Source organism: Adiantum capillus-veneris, chromosome 6, assembly GCF_014529385.1.
Source record: "Adiantum capillus-veneris isolate H3 chromosome 6, ASM1452938v2, whole genome shotgun sequence".
In the NCBI taxonomy this organism is placed as follows: Eukaryota; Viridiplantae; Streptophyta; class Polypodiopsida; order Polypodiales; family Pteridaceae; genus Adiantum; species Adiantum capillus-veneris.
In genome coordinates this window covers 39882881-39905514 of record NC_140936.1, presented here as the reverse complement: position 1 = coordinate 39905514, position 22634 = coordinate 39882881, and the positions used below count along the sequence as shown (strand labels likewise).

Here is a 22634-nt window from a genome sequence, read left to right as displayed (position 1 = left end):
CCTCAGAGTAAACCTCGGTCCCGTGAATACCACCCCCAGATATGTATATTCATCTGTGTACTCCACAGTGTCCTGACCATATACGAGTGTAGGTGCCGATCTCGTGACCCACTGCGGTGTGGTGTTAAACACCATAACCTTGGTTTTACCAAGGTTCACAGACAGTCCACTATCCTCTGCAAAGTTGTGCAATGCATCCAACTGTCTCTGCATGCCCTCTGGCGACTCTGATATCAACACAATATCATCAGCATATAATGATAAAGGGATCCATGTCCGTGCTAGCTGAGCGCCTCTGTCACCCTCTCTGTCAATGTAGTCAGAGACCTCATCTACATACATACCAAAAAGTGTAGGGGACAAAGGACACCCCTGTTTCACTCCAATAGTGGAATGAACAATGTCAGAAATCCCCTCAAGAGTGCGTACATGGCCAGTCACTGAGCCGTATAAAGCCATGATCCCCCATATGATCTCTGTGGGTACTCCCAACTTCAGTAGCCTGTGCATCAATCTGGCCCTCGGCACTGTGCTTTGCGGAAGTCCACAAAGCAACAATACATCCGTCTCCCATGTGCCCGACCCTCCTCAATAATGGCTTTGAGTGTAAGAATATGGTCCAAAGTGGAGAAACCCCTCCTGAAACCAGCCTGTCCTGCTGCTCGTATGCCCTCATTTTCTGCCCATTTACTCAGTTGTTGTTCAAGAATGGATGCATACAACCGTGCCAATGTGTGCCCTATCATAATAGTACGGTAGTTCCTTGGCACCGTGGGGTTCCCTACCTTGGAGAGAGGTACAATAGTAGATAATCTCCAGAACTCGGGTAGTCCCTCACACATGACACGGTTAAACAACCGCGCAAGAACCTCTGACAGTAAATCTCTAGCATGTATCAAGTGCTCTGCCACCAAACCATCATGATCATATGCTCTCCTAGTCCTCATCCTGTCAATGGCGTTCTTCACCATCTCAGTGGTAAAGAAGGTACTAGTGGCTGGACATGGCTCTAGAGGGTCTGGTAATGGTGGTTGCCCAGGTATTGTATATAATGATGCTGCATACTGACCCCAAATATCGGGAGAAGTAATCACTGGAGGAGGTGAGTGCTCATGGAAGAGACGCCAGGCCTCACCTGAATCTCGACTCAAAAAGAGCTGATACAAATCATGTTCCATCTGGGCTAAAAAGGCCCGCTTCTTTCGTCGCACTAAACGCCGAAGGGCAATCTGAGATTGTCTATATGTTATAAGCTCGCTCTGAATCTGAACTCTCATCTCTCTGCACTCCTCATCATACCAACTATTCTGAGGCATGTTCCCAGAACGTCTTCTCTGATTTGGTTGAGTGTGTGGGTATGCCTCTGCTGCTGTCCCATGCAAGATCTCCGTCAATAGACTGGTGATCTCCTCCACGGTATATACAGGCTCGGCTGCCCACATCCGTCTGTAAATCTCCTCCACATAAACTGAGTCCGTCTCTGGTGTAAAAGTATACCGTGTGTGCAATCCTCCGTGGTGTCTGAGAGGCACTATATTGGAAAGAGACTGAAAAAGTCAGGAGAGAATGGTCCACTGCTACTCCAACAGGTCTAGGACCCACACTGAGATCCTGAATATTAGAGATGAAGCTCGGTGAAGTCATGACATAGTCCACTGTACTGGCCCCATGTCTGTGTGGAAAGCATGTGAGTCCCCCAGATGAAGGAAAAATATCTAGATCATTAAGCATGGCCAAACCATGCGTAGTCGTCATCTCCATGAGATATCTCCCATACTTTGTGTGCTCTCTATCCTGTGAGTGTCTATCAAGCCCCATCTCCGATATATCCATCTCTCTAAGCATCTCCTCCGAGATATCATAAAATACCGTTTGGGAGTTGGCCGTCCTGGCATTAAAGTCTCCCAAGAGAATGATATCTCCATCTGTAGAGAACTCCCATATGTCATCATCAAGTATAGAGAAAGGGGATTGCCCTCTAGGTGAGGTATAGACTGATGTGCTAGGGGGAAAGTAACATATAGCAATGTATAAGAATCTGCCTGTCTCAGCTCTCAGTCTCACCCACATGTATCTCGCCTGGTCATCTCTCCGGACAATCTGTAATAGCGGCTGCAACTCCTCCTTGAATAAGACTGCTACCCCTCCTGAACCTGGACTCCCATGCTGGGATCTAGCGTCTGGCGGCGACAAGCTGTCTCCCATAAATAACCAGTCACACTTGGCATCAACTGTCCAGATTTCTGATGTGTCTCTAAGTAAAAGACAATGTCTCTATCTGTGAAGCTATCCTCAAAGGCACCCACATCCAGCCTATATGATCCATTACAATTCCATGCCGCCATCCGGAGTGTGGTCCCATATGTCTCACACCGTCATGTTGTGCGTCTTTCCAAAACCACTACTTTCCCTCCTCTATAAAAGCCAATTTTTCCCTTCTCCCTTGCTGCCTTGATCTCTGGCATCAACTCTTGCATATGTGCTATTTGTGCTAAAGTAAGGTCATCCCCCATAAATATTCCAGTTTTCGTAAGTCCTGGTCTCTTCTTCAAGAATTCCTTTCTTGTTTTCAAAGTCGGGAAACGCAAAATAAGTGCTCTCTCTTTGACGTTTCCCTTCTCATCCACTCCCTTCTTTCCTACTCTCCAAGAACCTGTGTGCATAGGTTCCGGGATGCCCATGCGCTGCAAGAGTTCCTTCACTTCGTCTTCTACATTTTCGGTGTCTTTGATACCAGTAATACGCACATGGAGGGCTCTAGTCCTCCTCTTCTGTTCCTCCTCAATGGTCATATTGATGATGGTAGAAGTCTGTGCGGCTTCTGGCATCCGGGCTGTCGCTTTCTTTGCACCTTCAATCCATTTTTTTGCTTCGTTAACTTTCTCCTGTGTTTTAAAAAGGCGCTCCGCCCATGAGGAAGCCTCTTTCGAGTTTTGCTCTTCCCCTTCGCGTAGAGTTTTCACCCGCTCCTTAATTTCTTCGAGCTCCTTTAACATCGGGGGCTGATTTCCCCCCTCCGTTTTGGGCATAATTTTGCAAGCTGCAAGTTCCCCTTTAAGCTCTTCAATCATTGTATCTTTTTCCTTCATGCACTTTTCCACATTGGTTTTCCAAGATTCAAAGCTTGCAATTGCCTCATCCAACTTTTTCTGCATAATGCATTCCATTACATTCACTTCTACCCGCATTAGAGCCTGCATCTCCCCTTTCACAGATAGATACATCTCATCATGCTTACCAAGCATCGCTTTATGCAATTCTTTCCTCATATCTGCATACATAGAATTCTTATAACTCTCTGCGTTTGCGTACATCTCTTTCCTGATGTCATCTCTCATAAAGCTGAGCTCCGATTTAATCATCACTTGACCCCTCTCCATCATTAAATCATCTTGGACTCTGACGGTTTTCCCTGCCCGCAGAGAGCTTGGCGAGAGTATACTATCTCTGTTCCTCTGCTTGAATGTCGCTTTCATTTTTTGTGGGGTGGTGAAGCCACTTGCATCACCATCCTCGGCTGGTTGGTCCATCCGAGAGAGAAGAACAAAGCGAGCACTGAGTCAAGGCCCTCACCAGCAGAGGTCTCGCCTTCGCCCTGGTTGGCCTCGCCCTCGTCACCAAGCCCTCGCCCTCGTCCTGGCTAACTGCTCTCGTCCTCGTCCTCGCCCTCGCCCTGGCTGGCTGGTCTCGTCCTTGCCCTGGTTGGCTGGTCTCGTCCTCGCCCTCGCCCTCGCCCTCGCCCTGGCTGGTCTTTGCCCTCACCCTCGCCCTGGCTGGCTGCCTTCGCCCTGGCTAACTCGTCCTGGCTGGCTCGTCGTCGCCCTTGGCTCTTCTCGCCCTCACCCTCGGTAGGCAGCTCGCCCTCGTCCTTCAGAGGTCAGGGCCCTCGCACTCGCCCTTGGCAAGCAGCTCGCCCTCGCCCTCGCCCTCGCCCTCGCCCTTGCCCTTGGCAGGCAACTTGCCCTGGACACAGGACAGGGAGCTCGGCCTCGACACAGGACCAGGATCTCGCCCTCGACACAGGACCAGCAGCTCGGAGCTCGCCCAGGACCAGCAGCTCGTTAGCAGCTCGCCCTCAACCAGGAGCTCGCCATGTAAGAGAGAGAGAGAGAGAGAGAGAGAGAGAGAGAGAGAGAGAGAGAGAGAGAGAGAGAGAGAGAGAGAGAGAGAGAGAGAGAGAGACTACCTCTCTCTGTAGTGTGAGCTTCTGCGCAGGGATTGAGCCGAAGAGAACATACGCTGCTGACTTGGAGGGCAGGCTGAAGGTAGCGTGGTTTTTTTTGCATGCTAGGCACAAGCGGGCACACGCCCAAATCGTTATCTTCCTCCTCCCACGCATCAACTGCTCTCTCTCGCGAGCGTTCGATTTCCCTCTCTCAACGCGTTTGTCAGTGCTAGCTGCTCGTTGGATCTTTTTTTTACGCTACATGGTGGGTTATGTTTTAAATTTATTAAATGGCCCTTTTGTTTTAACATGGCCAGGACCTTTTTTAAGGTACAGTTTGAAACCTGTGCTTTATTAAAAACTCACATACAGAGACTTGTAAGTTGCAGAGAATTGAGTTTTTAGACTCTCCTGCTTCTCTCCTGAGCCTGCTCTCTCTCACCCTGCTCGCACTCCCGCGCTCCCTTCATCACCTGCTCGCTGTCGGACGCTCACGCCGACGCGAAGAGCTCCTCGAAGTTCAACTTTTCGCGACCGAAAGGTGCAGAAAAGGCCCAATTTTCGTGGAATTTCGAGTTTTTCATACACTTTGCCATGGATTCCTCCAGCTCAGATGTACAACGTGACGACGCGCCAGGTAATGTTCAAATTCCATTCAGCATGCTCTCTACACATGGATTACAAGTACTTTCTAGAGTTTTGACCAGCATGTTACTGCTTTGGAAAACGCGAACGTTCAGACGAACCTTCGCTTGGACTCTCTTGAAGGGGTCGTGCAAAAGCTCAATTTCCGACTCTCTACTCTCGAAAATATGGCTCAGTCGACGATTGCACGTATTTCCGAGGGCGAAACCCATCTCCAGCAATTGCGGGCTCAGATTGCTGCTTTTGGGCGTTCACAGGGTGGTCCCACTGCCACGATTCCGTACAAAACTACAAATTTCTCAGGAGAAGAGAAGGAATGTACGGAACTGGCCGTAAATAACTGGCTGCATCAATGGACCACGTATTTTGATCTTCATGGGGAGCATGATGAACGGAGGATTCAAACGATTCCTCTTTATCTGCGCAGTAAGGTGCTTACCTAGTGGCGCGACATGACAGAGAAGCCTACGACGTGGGCTGATTTTTTTGTGAAATTCAAGAGGGATTTTGCTAAAATGGACCCTTCGCAAGCTTATGCCAAACTGCAGAGTCTTTCGATGAAAACTCTGTCTTTGATAAGTATACGACAACTTTCAAAGAGGCGCTCACCTTCTGTCACGTGACACATCCAACCCTATGTGTCCGTGGACGAGCTACAACATGATCAGGGTTCAGTCAGTCCAGCCAGTCTAGATTTAGAAGTGATCTGGCACTTTTGTGAGTCTATTCGTAGACCGTGCATGCCCAGTCACTTAGTGTAGATGCATATCCTCTGGTTGAACACAGCATGATCATCAGTATTCCCATCAGAATCCATTAGAATCAGTTAGGGGAATTTTCCAGTGATTTTAGCCTATTTTTCCTATTTTTTGACATTTTTCACTTATTAATTTAAGTGACTTTCTAACAAAAGTAGGTAGGGCAATTTGGGTAAGAAAATATATAAGCAAACCCAAGTTAGCACCTTCTAGCAGAAGAGGCAGCAGGAGCTCCACCGCTCAACAAGCACCTTCTCGTCAAGAACCATCAAGAACCCCCCAGACTTGGCGATTACACCCACACAGCCCTAGCGTTTTCTCAAACCAGCAGAAGGGATCAGCGTTTTTGCATGTGTAGCAGAATCGCCCAAGCTCAGCACATCAGCCTTAGCGTTTTTGCAGAGTCATAGATCAGCTAGCCTTTTCAGCCTTGTGCAGTTGCTGGCGTTTTTACCTGGAGAGCATCTTAGCCCAGCGTTTTACAGCAGTAGCAGAGGTGCATGGAGCAGTAGCAGATTGGAGCAAATTCAGCCTAAAAACGCAGCAGCAAAACAGCAAATTCAGCCTCGAAAACGCAGCCAAAACCAGCGTTTTTCAGCCACCCAAAACAGCCCCAAGTTCAGCAGATTTTCAGCAGTTAGAATGTTGCAGATTTCAGCCCTTAGGTCGACTTCGTCATCCCCGTCGTCATCGTCGACATAGCCTAGACTTGCATCAGTCACTTGCATTCATTTGTACCAGATTGTGGAATCATAAGTAGACCACTCTCGCCGACGAGAGTGGGGCCTTCGGAGGAGGGTTTTACAACGTCTCTGGTGTCGTATCTCTCTTCTCTCTCTATCTATCAGTCTCATAAACTTGCACGCACAGTGGCCATTCACTTTGTTTGTGATCATAGCATTCTCTCACTAAGAACGGAAGGCTCTACCTGCCATAAGAACAAAAGGAACCTTGAGTACAGTTCGGAGCACTCATCTTGAGCAAAGCACAAACAATCATTCCGCTGCACCTAACATTGGTATCAGAGCTTTGAAGTTCGCTTGGGCGTGTCGATTCCCAATCATGTTTTTGAAGAGTGACAGGAATCCCAAGAAAGAAGGGTTTGTCCAACTTCCCGTTGTGTCTTTTTTCACTCATTGAGAGCGGACCGTGCACTTAGCGGCCGGCCAATCAACGTCAGGTGGGACAAAGCAACCTTGGTGCGCCCACGGAAAGGAGTAGAACTCGGGTGAAGAGAAGATCCTTCTCAAACACGGTTTACAAGCGAAAGAAAACCTCAAGAACCTCAATGTTGGGTTAAAGGCCTAAATAACCCCTTTTTGTACATTTTTATACTTTGTCCAGGTTCATATTGAACCTGGACACATTTTTTAAAGGTCACCTATAATAAAAGTGGGAAAACCCAAAACTCACTTATTGAGTTTTCCCCAAAAACGTGAGCCCTCTCTCTCTCCCTCTTCGTTCTGCTAGCGCTTCCTCTCCTGCTGGCTTTCGCCACCCCTCTCTGCACACACACTGCACATCTTCACGTGCTCTATCACTTGCACACACCGCCGCGCGCTCAACAACTGGTATCAGAGCCAGATTAGGGTTTCAGAAGCTTTGCGCAGGTGGCTGGACAATAGGCAAAAGGCTTCTCTCGCGTCAAATTTCCGCTTTCATCGCGAAGCCCCTTGCTTCCGGTGTCACCTAGGGTGATTAGGGTTCCCAAAACAGCCTAAAACAGGTTGAAATTAGGTCAAAACAGGTAAAAACCAGAAAATTACAGGTCAAAACAGCAAAACGGAGGTGTTCTAAATCGTTTCCCGTGAATGCCCCTTGCTTTTCCCACTCAAAACAGGTCCATTTGATGCAAATTGATGCGCCAAAACAGTAAATTTGCAGAAAATTCAGAATTGGACTGTTTTTATGTACACAAATTGAGGTTTATGTAGGCCTTTTGTGGGTTTATGCAAGTACGCATTGGGGATACTTGTTAATTGCTGAAATTTTCAGCACATTGTATGCAACGTGCAGTACATTGTGATCACTGGAAATTTTTAGATTTTGTGTAGACACTTTCTGTTGCATTTTTATCCGTGCAAATGGCCTCTACTTCCTTGTCGTCTGATGCCAAGAGCTTGATGGAAATCAAGCGATTTGACGGTACAAGTTTCGACCAATGGCAGGACCGGATGCAGGGGATTTTGTTCGTCAAGGATTGTGAGGACGCCCTTTTGGCTGTAAAGCCTGTGGATATGCCGGATGAGGATTGGGTCAAGCTCAACAAGAGGGCAAAGGCCTATATCAAAATGGCTGTGATCGATGACATTCTGGTGGACATAAAGGGCTTGGACATTGCACATGCAATTTGGCATAAGTTGAAGGCCACTTATGAGAATGCCACCCCTGTGAATCAGGTGCATTTGATGCGCAAACTGGTGAACATGATGCTCGACGAAGCCAAGTCGGCTTCTAAGCACTTGAGTGCTTTCACCAGTGTTATGAGTCAGCTACAGGATACTGGGCTTCAACCTTTTGATGACAAGTTGAAAGCCATATTTTTGTTGATGACTTTGCCAGACTCTTGGGAAACGCTTGTGGTTTCTTTGAGTAATAGCCCCAACCTCACAAATGATGGAGTGCGAGGCTCCATCTTAAATGAGGAAATTAGATGCAAGTCTAGTGGTGGGGAAGGTGGCAGTTCTGCTTACAATGCGAGAGGCAGAAGTCAGAAGCAAAATACAGGTACCAAGACTCAAAACAGGAGCAAAAGCAAGTCTAGGGATAAGGATGTGACTTGTTACCAGTGTGGCAGAAAAGGCCATAAGAAGCCAGATTGCAGGTATTTCAAGAAAGAGCAGGAAAGAAAGAAGGAATCACAGGAGAAGAAGAAGACAGAGGATAAGAAAGGGGAAAAATCAGCAAGTACCTCCTCCAAGGATTCGGAGACTGTCAATGTATCCTCTAGTGTGGTTATCACAGAGTTATCCGACAGTGAGGAGATCTTGGTTGCAGCTTCATGCCCCTCAGATTTTGTTGTAGCAAATGCAGAAGACATGCTTATCTCACGCAGAGATGTCATTGATGCATTGCTAAGTGCAAATGATGGCTTACACAGTTTTGGATAGTAGACTCGGGTGCCTCATTTCATGTGACTCCATCTGTGGAGTGTTTTGCTTCTTATCATGCAGGCAAGTATGGCAAGGTTTACCTTGGGGATAACCATGCTTGTGACATTGAAGGAATGGGCACTGTGCGCTTGGCATTAAACAATGGCCAAGAGTTTATGCTTAAAGATGTAAGGTATATACCAGGCATCAAGAAGAGTCTATTGTCTGTTGGCCAGATGGATGCACAAGGTTATACAACCATTTTTGTTGGGGGTTCATGGAAGTTGCTTAAGGGATCAATGCTCATTGTCAAGGGATGCAAGAGTGGTACATTGTACTATTTACATGGCAAAGCTTTGCCTAGCAAGTTTCTTGCAGTGGCCGAAGTTGCTTCTCATTTGCAGTTGTGGCACAAAAGACTTGGCCATATGAGCCAGAAGGGACTTGATGTGCTCTCCTCTTTGAAGAGGGTTGATGTAAAGGGCACCAAGTTAGATTTTTGTAATGACTGTTTGTATGGTAAACAAAAGAAGTCTTCTTATTATTCTGGTGTCTCGCGCGAAGCTAATGCTCTTGATTTAATTCACTCCGATGTATGTTCAATGCCTGTGTTAAGTCTTTTGGTGGTGCATTATACTTTGTTACATTCATTGATGATTGCACTAGGAAAGGCCGGGCATATTTGTTAAAGAATGAGTGAGACATTTAATGCATTTAAGAGGTTTCATGCTTTTGTGACCACGCAAAAGGGTAGTAAGCTTAAATGTCTGAGATCTGACAATGGGGGGGAGTACACGTCTGCTGAATTTCAGCGTTATTGCGAAGAATATGGGATTAAAAGGGAGTTGACAGCCCCTTATAATCCATCTTCTAATGGTGTGGCTGAGAGGTATAACCGTACTTTATGTGAGAGAGTGCGCTGCATGTTGTCCACAGCTAATCTCCCTCATGGGTTTTGGAGAGAGGCTTTGAAAACTGCAGTTCGTGTATGCAATCGCTCTCCTAACAGTACGCTGAAAAATGACATTCCAGAGGAGGTTTGGTCTGGCAAACCTGCCTCTTATGATCATTTGAGAGTGTTTGGCTGCGAGGCTTTTGTACATGTTCGTAATGACTTGAGGACAAAGATAGATGCCAAGTCCATCCAAGGACTCTTCTTAGGTTATGGGGAAGAGGGTGAAATGGGCTACAGGATATGGTTGCCTCAGTTTAAGAGGGTTGTACGAAGCCGAGATGTAGTGTTCAATGAGGCTTAATCGCTGAAAAATGCTACATCTTTTGAAATTGACAAGAAATCGGTCAAATTTCAGCCTCTCTTGCCACCTATTGATGTTGAAAAAGAGCCTCAGGATGCATTACCGCAAGCTGAAATTGATAATCAGCCGGGTAACCTTGAGCTAGAAGAGGTAGGACATGATTTAGATGCTCCAAATGAGGATGGACAGCCACCTGTCATGGCTGAAAATGATTTTCAGCAGCATGAGCATGCTGAAAATGAGTTGCCTCCTGATGTAGAACGTGTGCCTGAGAATGTAGATCATTGGGTACGCTGGTCTACTCGTGGCAGAAGGTTGATACAGCGCTTTGACCCATCTTTGCATCATGTTATGTTGACAGATGAGGGTGAGCCTCTTACATATAAAGAGGCAAAATCATGTGAGTTAAACAGTAAGTGGGAGCTTGCGATGCAAGAGGAAATCAAATCTTTGCATGCAAACAATACTTGGGATCTTGTGCCATTGCCTAAAGGAAGAAAGGCTCTTCCTAACAAATGGGTTTACAAGGTCAAATGTGTTGATTGGAAGCCCAAGTATAAAGCAAGGTTAGTTGCCAAAGGGTATGCACAGAAAGAGGGGATTGACTTTCAAGAGATCTTTTCTCCTGTTGTAAAGCTTATGCCATTGCGTGTCCTTTTTGCTCTCGCTGCAGTGCTCGACTTAGAATTGAATCAAATGGATGTAAAAACAGCTTTTCTTCATGGTGACATTGATGAAGATATCTACATGAAGCAACCTGAGGGTTTTGTAGTTCCTGATAGAAAGGAACTTGTATGCAAACTAAGAAGGGCACTGTATGGTTTGAAGCAGTCATCATGTCAGTGGTACAAAAAGTTTGATACTTTTATGCTATCTCAAGGCTTTAAACGCAGCCATTCAGATACAAAGAAGGATAATGATGGAAGTCCTATAATCCTTGTGTTATATGTAGATGATATGTTGATTGCTGGGAAGCATAAGTCTACCATTGATGCTCTTAAACGTCAGCTGAATTCAGCTTTTGCAATGAAGGATTTAGGTGATGCTGAGCACATCTTGGGCATGAGAATCAAGAGAGATAGAAAGCTGAAATTGCTCTTCTTATCTCAAGAAAAGTACATTGCTAAAGTACTTGACAGGTTTAACATGGCTGAAGCTAAGTCACTTGGAGTACCTTTACCTCCACACACAAAACTTAGCAAAGCCGATTGCCCAAAGGATGACGTGGCAGTGAATGCTATGAAGGGAATCCCTTATGCATCAGCTTGTGGTTCTCTTATGTATGCTATGGTTGCCACTCGTCCTGACATTGCCCATGCGGTGGGAGTTGTTAATATATACATGTCCAATCTCGGCAAAGAACATTGGGAAGCTGTGAAATGCATTCTGAGATACTTGTCAGGTACACAATCTAGGTGTATATGCTATGGCAAAAGTGACCTGAAGTTGCAGGGCTATTGTGATGCAGATATGGCAGGTGACTTGGATACCAGGAAGTCCACTAGTGGCTATGTGTTTGCTATTGCTGGTGGTGCTGTCTCTTGGTGTTCACGACTTCAGAAAATTGTGGCATTGAGTACTACTGAGGCTGAATATATTTCAGCCACTGAGGCTTCTAAAGAGGCCATATGGTTGGGAAGACTTGTCAAAGAGCTTGGTATGCCTACTAGTACTCCTGTCTTGGGATGTGATAGCCAGAGTGCTGTCTATTTGGCCAAGAATGCCATGTTTCATGCACGGACAAAGCACATTGATGTGCGATACCACTTCATACAACAGGTATTGGAGGATAGTCTAGTCACCTTGACTAAGATTCACACACAGGATAACCCTGCAGATGTTCTCACCAAGAGTCTTGCTAAGGCTCAACATGAGCATTGCATACAGCTCTGGTGGGAGTTGGTTAACTTAAAGGCGTCATTTATGCCTTTAAGTGGGAGGTTGTTGTGTTAAAGGCCTAAATAACCCCTTTTTGTACATTTTTATACTTTGTTGGACACATTTTTTAAAGGTCACTTATAATAAAAGTGGGAAAACCCAAAACTCACTTATTGAGTTCTCCCCAAAAACGTGAGCCCTCTCTCTCTCCCTCTTCGTTCTGCTAGCACTTCCTCTCCTGCTGGCTTTCGCCACCCCTCTCTGCACACACACTGCACATCTTTGCGTGCTCTATCACTTGCACACACCGCCGCGCGCTCAACACTCAAGACCTGCAAGAACCTCAAGAACTCAAGAACCTCAAGTACCAAGATCCCCAAGAACCCAAGTTCCTCGTGAACTTAAGAACCCATGACCCTCAAGAACCCAAGTTCCTCGTGAACTTAAGAACCCAAGACCACAAGAACCCACAAGAACCCACGACGTCAGAATGGTCATCACTCGAAGCGGAATGGATACTTCGCTTGGAGGTGGTGAGCATGAGAGAGGCGAAGAAGAATTTCCCCAATCAGGAGGTTTTTATGACCCTTCCCCGTCTACGTCAAGGATTGCACTAACTCCTATGGAGGCTTTGGAGCAATTGTTTCTGAAACAGAATTTAGAACGCGAAGCAAGAAATGCAGAAATGAAACGCAGACACGCAGAGGACAAAGCAGAAAGAGAAGCAGAAAGAAAGTCAAGACAAGAACAGCGTGACCGACACATGCAGGAGTTCTTGCGACTCTTTTCTCCAGTGCCGGCATCGGTGCAAGAGATTTGGGAAAAGGAGACTCTCTCAGTCTCTTCTTCTCCAAAGCATGATACACAGGATTTGCATGATTGTGTGAAGCATGATGATGATCTGAATGACAATGATAAGCATGATGATTTGGATGCCAATGATTTGCATGATGATTTGGATGATAAGGATGAGCATGATGATTTGCATGATCAAGATGTGATTTCTCACAAGCATGATGAGTTGCATGAAGAAGATGTGATTGTTCACAAGGATGGAGTGTTAGTTGATGCTTTTTCTAGCGAAGCTAACCTCGCTACAGATTCGATCAATCACAAAGGATCGATCTTGGCTCTCGAGCCTAGGTCCAAAGAACCCTCACAAGAAGTATTATGTGTTCGCATGATTGATACGCACGCCTGTTCGAATGTTTCATTCGTCATCGTTTCCTGTATTTTAGTCAGCATCTTTATGTGATCCCTTTTCCTAGGCATGACATATTGTATGTTGAGCATGTTTCTCTCATGGATGAGCACGAATGTATGCGGATTTTTCATGAAAAGCTGAAAAGTATGTATGTAAGGAAGTCACATTTCATGTCTCTTCCTTGGCATGACACAGTTTCCGAACGAGCTCATGAGCACCAAGTGTCGGCATTTCCATTGTGTTTTGCCACAGTTGATTGCTCTAGATCATAAGAAAAAGATTCGATCTCATTGTTTGCATGTGTTTGATGAACGGGTTGTCACTCCGTCCAGGGTTGTTCTCGTCCGCCGTCGGACGGAACGTTCCGTCTAGCTGCGTCCGTTCCCGTCCCGTCCGGTCATGGCGTGCGTTCCGTCCGGTGTCTTTTTAGTCCGTTTGACCGGTTTTAAAACCGTTGACTGCGCTTTTCTTTGGGAGGATTTTAAGCTACCTTTTGGCATTGGATCCCTCCTAGGATCCCCCCCCCCCCCTCATCTCCCACATGCCTTGAGCCTCCTCTCTCTCTCTCTCTCACACACACACATTGATTTGGATTCCATTAGGCTCCTCTCTCTCCCTCTCCCTCTCTCTCATTGCTTTGGTCCTTCACCTTGGATTCCATTAGGGCCTAGGCTCCTCTCTCTCTCTCTCTCTCTCTCTCTCTCTCTCTCTCTCTCTCATTGCTTTGGTCCTTCAACCTTGGATTCCATTAGGTCTCTCTCTCTCTCTCTCTCTCTCTCTCTCTCTCTCTCTCTCTCTCAGACTACTAACCATGGAGGAGATTGATGAGATCCGCCAGCGATCGATACTGGATCTCTTGTGATCTAGCAATCCCAGCTAGCTGCTATTCACTCCTAGTAGTTTAGGATTCCATAGTATTTTATTGTGACATTTGTCATTTCATTTTTGTCATTGTTGTCATCTTGTTACTCCGACTCTGACTTTGTATCAGATCCACCACATTGTAACTTTCTGGTCTCATAGGTCACTTTGGCCTTTTGAAGACGTTAATGTAACATTTCATTTCATTTCTCTCTCTTATCTAACTCTCTCTTGGGTTCAAGGGCAAGTGTCTACACTCTAAATCTATATAAGGATGCCCTCTTTCTCTTCTTCTCATTATGTTCCAACTCAAGGCTCAAGCTCATGAGTCATTCTCAAGCTCTCTCATGAGTCATGAGAGATTGCAATTTGCTAAGCCTCTCAAGATCTCCGTTCCTCCCTCATAGCTCTCCATTCCTCCATGAAGCTTTCCTCGAGTCTTCCTCTCTCACACCTCCTCTCTCCATTATCAAAAAATCTCAAGCTCTCCATTGCGTAAACCTCTCAACTTTCAAGCTCTAAATCTCTCAACTTTCAAGTGTTCTATCATGCCTCCCCCTCTTCATGAAGCTTTTGAAAAGCATTGCCTTTCCTATGAGAGAGTGAGGGACAAACGAAACGTTTGTAGGTGGACATGCAAGTATTGTCCCAAGATCATGACCTCCTCCTCCACTCGACTCATCATCCACTTGACGAAGATGGGAGGTGAAGCCGGTCCATGTCCCAATATACCCGACGACATTTTGGAAGAGTGCAAGAAGAAGTCTCGCTTTGAAAACGCGCAAGGTGGAGATGAAGAGAGCCCAAGAGGAGATAGTGGCGCCCAACATTGATGTTACCGACTCGGAGGAGGATACAAGCGGCCCTTCTCGCTCTACCTCCATTGCAAGCGGTGAGGCGACGGCAAGCTCAATGGCTACCAATAAGAAGAAGGCATCGGCAAGTGCTAGTGGCCGTCCTCCAAAGCAAGCAAGGCAAGCCTCTCTCTCGCAATCGGTGGATTTGAGCTCCGGTCCATTGTCTTTCCTCAAAGAGAGACAAAGGCTTGCGGACATTGAGATTGCACGCACCATCATTGAGTGTAATCTTGCTTTCAACTTCCTTCGACTAGAGCGGTGGAAGAGGATGCTGAAAGCTATTGCGGCCGTCGGTCCATGTGAGGGGTGGACGGGTCCATCCTATGCGGACATGCGCACCAAGAAGCTTGACGAAGAGCGGACAAAAATCGACAAATCCCTTGAGCCCATGCGAGCCGGATGGGCAAAATATGGGTGCTCCATTCTCTCCGATGGGTGGAGTGATCGTAAGAAGAGGGGCATCATTAACATACTCGTGTCATGCCCTCTTGGCACCTACTTCTTGAGAGCGGTTGATGCGGGAGCAAGAGACAAGGTCACGGGAAAATTCATCTACAAGCACATCAAGGCGGCAATAGAAGAGGTGAGAGTTTAAGTTGTCCCCTCTTCTTGTGCAATGTGTAGTATGTACTTACTACTTTTTTCCCTCTTGATAAGTGTTCTAAATTTTTCTCTCTTTAATGTAGGTCGGGCCCGAAAATGTGGTGCAAGTGATCACCGATAATGCATCCAATTGCACTAGCATGAGCCGACTACTTGAGGCCGAATACAAGAACATTGTATGGACCCCTTGTGCCTCCCATTGCCTCGATCTTCTCATGGAAGACATAGGAAAACTAGAATCGGTGAAGGCCATTCTCACCCAAGCCCTCACTATTGTCAACTTCATCAATGCTAAGGTGAGAATACTTGCAATTTTTCGCACGTACTCCGACAAGGAGTTGAAGAAACCCTCGGCAACACGATTTGCCTCTATGTGGCTTCTTCTTGAGCGCCTCTACGATGTCCAAAACAAAGTGCAAACAACCATGGTGTCCGATGAGTTCAAGCAATGGTGTGAAGGAGAGAACTCGGAAACCTCACAAGAGGCAAAGGCCATCCAACGGCTTTCCCTCAAAGAAGAATTTTGGGAAGAGGTGAAGGGTCCTGTGGTAGCCATCTTGCCCATCTACAGAGTGCTCCGAATGACCGACATGGAGGGATCTACCATAGGCCTTCTTCACCACTTCATGGATGAGGCATACAAGGAAATAGAGGCATCAACTATTCTTGATGGTCTACCCGATGGGACACGGTATCTCCTTTGCTCTCCATTCTCAAGTCGACAATATGTTTTTTGCTAATTTGCACTATGCCTCACCTCTCTCTCTCTCTCTTTTTGTAGTGATGTCTTTGAAGATTCCCCCAAGAAAGATGATATCCTTTTTCTTTTCCAAAAGAGATGGGATTTTATTAAGAGGCCCATTCACCACTTTGCGGCTCTCTTGCATCCGGCCTACAAGAAGTCGGATCTTTTCACAAACCAAATGCTACAAGAAGAGAGCCGCATTTTCCTTCCCAAGGCCCTCTTAGAAGATCATCACGGCACGTTCCTTCAAGAGCTAATCAACTATGGAGACCAAAGAGGCACGGCTTTTACTTCCACCATATGTTGGAAGAGGGAGTCCTTGGTGAAGCCTCTTTTTTGGTGGGAGAGCTCCGGGTACCAATTACCTCACCTTCAAAGAGTTGCATTAAGGATTCTTGGACAAGTAAACCCTCTTAAGCCTCGGGCCTTGGCGCTCTCTCTCTCTCTCTCTCTCTCTCTCTCTCTCTCTCATGAATTATATTACAGACTCACTATCTGTCAAATAGGTCAATGTTGATGATTGCAAGCTCTCAATTGATACTCTCAAAAGTGTAAACAAAGAGCGTGATATGACGGAGGAGCAAATTTTCCGCGAGCTCTACTTAGAGGTAGAGGAGATTGACCGACGGGTTTCTCGCACACGATCACGCAAGAGGGTCATTGTGAGTGGAGTCTGTTTGGCTACAAGAGGTAGAGGTGCAAGAGCTTCCCATGCTCGTGGCCGTGGCCGTGGCCGTGGGCGTGAGATGGAGGCTACTACTCCTACAACCTATGTGCGGCGAGGCTCGTGAAGCGGCTCCTTTGCGGCGGCCTCTGTTTTGGAGGATGTGCCTATTCGTAGATCCAACACTATGGACCCTAGAGAGCCGGAGTATGACGAGGAGGAAAATCTCCTTAGTGAGGGAGATTATGACACACCACAATCTGATTCATGTGAGGATGAAGATGACATCGATGAGCAGAGCTCACAAGAGGAAGATGATGATGATGATGAGAGCGGAGGAAGCTCTTAGACTTTAGTGTCTCTCATATCTTTTTTGACCCTACTTCCACTTTTTGCACGATTGAGGCTTAAAAGGCCTACTTTTTTGTATCATCTCGATTATCAAATCTCAACTTAGCTTTTTGATTTATGACATATGTAATGCGAATCGCAGTTCATGCCCATTGTGTCTCATTGTCTTGATTCTCAACTCTTGAGTGTCGGAACTTGGCACTTGCAAGTTGCATTCTTGTCCAATGTGATAATCAATTGTCTATTTGTCCCAAGTGTAAAATCTAGGGTTAAGAATTGTGTGTTTTTATTTTTGAACGTACGTAACCATGTAGTACGACATAAAATTTTCTAGTTCGATGAGTACCGTACGTCTTCGTACGTGGACAAAACGTACGTGACCGTATGACACCACCCTGACTACGTCTCTATGTTCATCTACATTGCATACACAGTCTTTAGCGAAGACGAGATTTTTTCCACTCACTTTACATGGAATGGGTATGTTCATTGTTTTGTGTTGGAAATGGTTTCAGGAATTTTAAGTCATGGAGATTCTTAAAGAAGAAAGAAGCAGGACTCTAGACGAAGGTGAAGCATCGAAGGAGCCACATAAGACTTTGTGTCGCTTTCGGCGCGGCCCAAAGAAGCAAGTGTTGCAGACCTTTATGAAGTTCAAGAACTGCACGACCCACACATCAGAGTGGGCCGGCGAAGAGTCCCTTCCAGGATTGGGAGGATGCTATTGGTGATCTCCCTCGACGCCATACAGTTCGGTACCAGTACCTCACTTTGAAAAGGAGGGGATGTCACGTGACGCATCCAACCCTATGTGTCCGTGGACAAGCTACAGCATGATCAGGGTTCATTCAGTCCAGTCAGTCTAGATTTAGAAGTGATCTGACACTTTTGTGAGTTTATTCGTAGACCGTGCACGCCCAGTCACTTGGTGTAGATGCATATCCTCTGGTTGCACACAGCATGATCATCAGTATTCCCATCAAAATCCATTAGAATCAGTTAGGAGAATTTTCCAGTGATTTTAGCCTATTTTCCCTATTTTTTGACATTTTTCACTTACTAATTTAAGTGACTTTCCAACAAAAGTAGGTAGGGCAATTTGGGTAAGAAAATATATAAGCAAACCAAAGTTAGCTGTCACGAGGACGTGGCAATTATTAACCATGTCACAGAGATGTGGCAACTGCTAACCTTGGTTGTTGGTTTCTTTCTAATGGGGTTTATTTTATTTGTTTAAGACCCTCTTTTTGAAGTAGCAAACGGTCGGACATTGTATGGCCAATGTGAACGGTAGATTCACCTGCAGATGGGAAGTGGTCGACACTGGAATTCGTATGGTAAGAGGATGTCTAGGCTTAGAGCCAGATCATATAGGTCCCCCCGACGCACTTAGCAAGTTGATGGATACTAGGAAGTGAACTCAATTAAGGCGTAAAGTCAAGGTGGGACTACCAACAGAAAGTATCCGACAGTTGGGCCACATTGCACTTTTGGATGCGGTCCCAATGAGGATAGATGGTCAGAAGACCAGTGGGAGCCCAACGGAAGCATCTCCTAAAATTTAGGGAACTGCTATTTTGGGCCGTGAAATGTGTTCGCGTCATTACCTCCGGTATGACTAGGGGAACATTTTACAACTCTGCCGCGAAGTCAGCTGGGCAACCGGTCAGGATATTTTTAGGCGGCAAACCCGAAACGGGAAAATTCTTGAAAATGCGCCAAGTGTCACATTTTCGTGAACTTTCCTCGTGCAGAAGAATTGGCGCTGAATTTAGAGAAGGGAGAGGCTTCATTTGCAACCTGTCACAGGTTAAGAGCTATGGAGTGCTTCCTTTCCCTCTCATGTACAGTGTGGTGCTAGGAGTGATGCCCTGCACACTACACACTGCTCTCTCTCTCCCCTACGTGCAGTTATGTGATGCCCCACAAGAGGGCTACTCATTTGACTGATGTACAGTTGTGTGGGTTCATGCTTTTGTGCTGAGGCAAGAGCCTCCTTGAGCAGGAACAGGGGTAGCTAACTGCTGCTCCAAAGCAGGCACTGGTGAGGGTCATAACCTCACCGTACAGGTGCAAAATCAGCGCTGTGTATGCGCTGTAAATTCACTGTTTTTCAGCCGTACGGACGCCAGTACCATTGGGAATCGTGCCCCACTGGCAAAGGACAGTTAGGGGACTGTTTGGGGCTGAAAACAAGGCAAAAACCAGTAAATACAGCGTGCTGAATTTACTGTTTTTGGACAGGAATCAGAGGGTATACGACAGTGCAAGTGAGTTCCAGCAGGGGAATTGGTTTCGCGCAAGTTTTGGGGTTGTTATGCTGCCGAAATTTGGCCAAATCAAATGGTATCTAGGTGGATACACGTGAAGGATTCCCAGGACCTTACCTTGTAAGTTACCCTCCTAAAGAATAAAGAAATACCGAAAGGGGCGCCAATTTTGGGGCCTACAGGTTGTCGGCGTCTGCTCGGAGCATTCTAGCTTCCGAGCCGTGTGTGTATTCAAGTGTTAACTCCCGTCGCAGGTTCTCTTTGCAAAGTGCTCTGTGTGTGTGTATAAAGTAAGAATTTAGGGTGAAAGCCAACGCCTACCGCCCTACGGGCCGGTTTCAGTTAGCACTAAATGGCAGAAGAGGCAGCAGGAGCTCCACCACTCAACAGGCACCTTCTCAGCAACAACCATCAAGAACCCCCCAGACTTGGCGATTACACCCACACAGCCCTAGCGTTTTCTCTAACCAGCAGAAGGGATCAGCGTTTTTGCATGTGTAGCAGAATCGCCCAAGCTCAGCACATCAGCCTTAGCGTTTTGACAGAGTCGCAGATCAGCTAGCGTTTCCAGCCTTGTGCAGTTGCTGGCGTTTTTGCCTGGAGAGCATCTCAGCCCAGCGTTTTACAGCAGTAGCAGAGGTGCATGGAGCAAATTTAGCCTAAAAGCACAGCAGCAAAACAGCAAATTCAGCCTGGAGAAACGCAGCCAAAACCTGCGTTTTTCAGCCACCCAAAACAGCCCCAAGTTCAGCAGATTTTCAGCAGTTAGAAGGTTGCAGATTTCAGCCCTTAGGTCGACTTCGTCATCCCCGTCGTCATCGTCGACATAGCCTAGACTTGCATCAGTCACTTGCATTCATTTGTACCAGATTGTCTAATCATAGGTAGACCACTCTCGCCGACGAGAGGGGTTTTTTTTGGAGGAGGGTTTTACAACGTCGCTGGTGTCGTATCTCTCTTCTCTCTCTATCTCTCAGTCTCATACAATTGCACGCACAGTGTCCATTCACTTTGTTTGTGATCATAGCATTCTCTCACTAAGAACGGAAGGCTCTATCTTCCATAAGAACAAAGGGAACCTTGAGCACAGTTTGGAGCACTCATGTTGAGCAAAGCGCAAACATTCATTCCGCTACACCTAACACCTTCTGCAAGGTGGATTCTACGCACGCGGTGCACATGTACCTGCTGGGATTACATGAGGATTACCGTTGGGCCTTAATCAAGGTTAAAGCCCCGATTGATGTCGAGGAAGTAGTGGCAAAGGCTAGGACGTTCCATTTGATAAATAGAGCAAACTATGAGAAGAAAAGAACTGCAGAGCATCAATCTGGTGAGGGTGCTACGAAGAGGCGACCCCGACTCCAACAGAAGTCCAAATCACCGCCGAGATCTTCTCAGGAGAAGAAGAAAGCCAAAAATGCTTCAGTTGCTGATGCAGTGTAGAAGGGGGCTTGCTTCCGATGTGGCCAGACGGGTCACCAAATCAAGGATTGCCCTAAGAAGAAGAAGACACAGAAATCGCAAGGTCGTCTTTCGGTTTAAATTCATGAGATCTCATGTAACTCTGATGTCATTCAAATTGAAATCCATCATTTAGCGCACAGTTCATGCACTAACTGTACTTTTAGCACCAAAGTGTTTGATAAGCACGATCTTCTCCGTTTCCCCCTGAAGATCAATGGTCACGACGTGACCGTACTTCTTGATAATGGAAGCTCACACAATTTTGTGGATGCAAAATTGGTGCAGAAACTGAGCCTACGAACGCGGGACAGTGACCATGAGTATCGCGTGAAGATGGCTCATTGCGAGGATACGGATGTATGGAAATGGATGGTTTCACACTTGTCGCTTGAGCTGGCTGATTACAAAGAGAACTTGGATTTCCACATCATGCGCCTGGACAGAGCAGATGTTATTTTAAGAATTCCGTGGCTTTATGATAAACAAGACTCATTGTATATAGACTATGTACATCACTCTCTTGTTTTTGTTAAGTAGGACATGACTCATGTATCTTTGTCGCTTTGTAATTAGAAGTCTGTAAATAATGGTTTTGCACTACCAGTTGTTACTGCTTTGGAAATGTATAAAGAAATAAAGGCTTCTGATGTTGACTTTTATCAATGTGTACCATGTGGTTGGTTTGATTCATTAGTGCTTGGTACTTCTGTCACTGAATTTCGTAAATATGTTTCATGTTCTTCTGTTGAACTTGGGGATTCCAACGAATCCAACCTTATCCGAGAAATGATGATTGATTTCAAGGATGTTTTTCTTGATGATCTACCTCCTAGCTTGCCGCCGTCGAGAGGAGTAGATCATGGCATTGAGTTAGTGGCTGCTAGTCGGCCCTTCTCAAAGCAACCCTATCGGTTTAGTAAAACCGAGGAGGACGAGATTCAGCGACAGCTAAAAGATTATCTTGACAGGGGTTTTGTTCGGCCAAGTAAGTCCCCATGGGGAGCGCAAGTGTTACTTTCTCGAAAGAAGGATAACACTATGCGCTTCTGCGTGGATTACAAAGGGTCGAATAAACAACTCACTGTTAGGAACAAGTATCCGCTCCCACGTATGGACGATCTAATAGATCAGCTCCATGGAGCACTGTATTTTATGAAGATAGACCTGCGATCAGGCTATCATTAGATACAGATTAAACTGGAAGATATTCCTAAGACAGGTTTCGATACGCGTTATGGTCACTATGAGTTCTTGGTCTTGCCTTTTGGTTTGACCAATGCTCCAGCTACATTTTAGCAGATGATGAATGATCTGTTGAGACCATTTTTAGGCAACTTCGTTGTTGTATTTCTCGATGATATCTTGATCTACAGCCGAAGTTTGTCTTAGCACCTAGCACACATACGCACTGTTCTCGAAGTACTGAGAACTGAGAAGCTTTACGCTAAGGCTTCTAAGTGTGAATTCTTTAGGAAAGAGCTTGTGTACTTGGGTCATATCATTACTCGCGATGGAATTCGCGCTGACCTTGAAAAGTTGGATAAAGTGCGAAATTGGCCCTTTCTGAAGAATGTACGCCAAGTAAAGTCCTTTTTAGGCTTTACTGGATTCTTTCGCAAGTTTATCAAGGATTACTTTAAAGTTGCTGCTCCGCTTATGCAACTTTTAAAAGGAGGGGTGAAAGGGCCAAAGACTTCGGGTTCTTATCGTAAAGGTAATCCCCCTGTTGTCTGGAATAAGCGTCTCGACGAGAGCTTTCGGACACTAAAGCACTTGGTGACTACTGCGCCAATATTGCACATTGTGGATCCTAGCAAA

At 46.1% G+C, this 22634-nt stretch overlaps 2 protein-coding genes across 2 annotated transcripts in view; both read left to right on the top strand.

Moving 5' to 3' along the window:
- Positions 1-22634, top strand: part of FK (Ergosterol biosynthesis ERG4/ERG24 family) — a 159328-nt gene that overhangs the window by 52927 nt on the left and 83767 nt on the right. The gene's annotated exons all lie outside the window — the stretch shown is intronic.
- On the top strand, positions 14652-17077 carry LOC147455382 (uncharacterized). The gene is made up of 4 exons (XM_086515167.1): positions 14652-15299; positions 15403-15732; positions 15784-16010; positions 16906-17077. Exons 1-4 carry the CDS (start codon positions 14652-14654, stop codon positions 17075-17077), a joined length of 1377 nt encoding a protein of 458 aa, XP_086371293.1.

Excerpts from the sequence above, each read along its gene's own strand:
- LOC147455382 (XM_086515167.1), top strand. The coding sequence starts at position 14,652 with ATGAAGAGAGCCCAAGAGGAGATAGTGGCGCCCAACATTGATGTTACC. Across the intron at positions 15,300-15,402 it reads TCAAGGCGGCAATAGAAGAG|GTCGGGCCCGAAAATGTGGT; the intron begins GTGAGAGTTTAA and ends TCTTTAATGTAG. Across the intron at positions 15,733-15,783 it reads TCTACGATGTCCAAAACAAA|AACTCGGAAACCTCACAAGA; the intron begins GTGCAAACAACC and ends TGTGAAGGAGAG.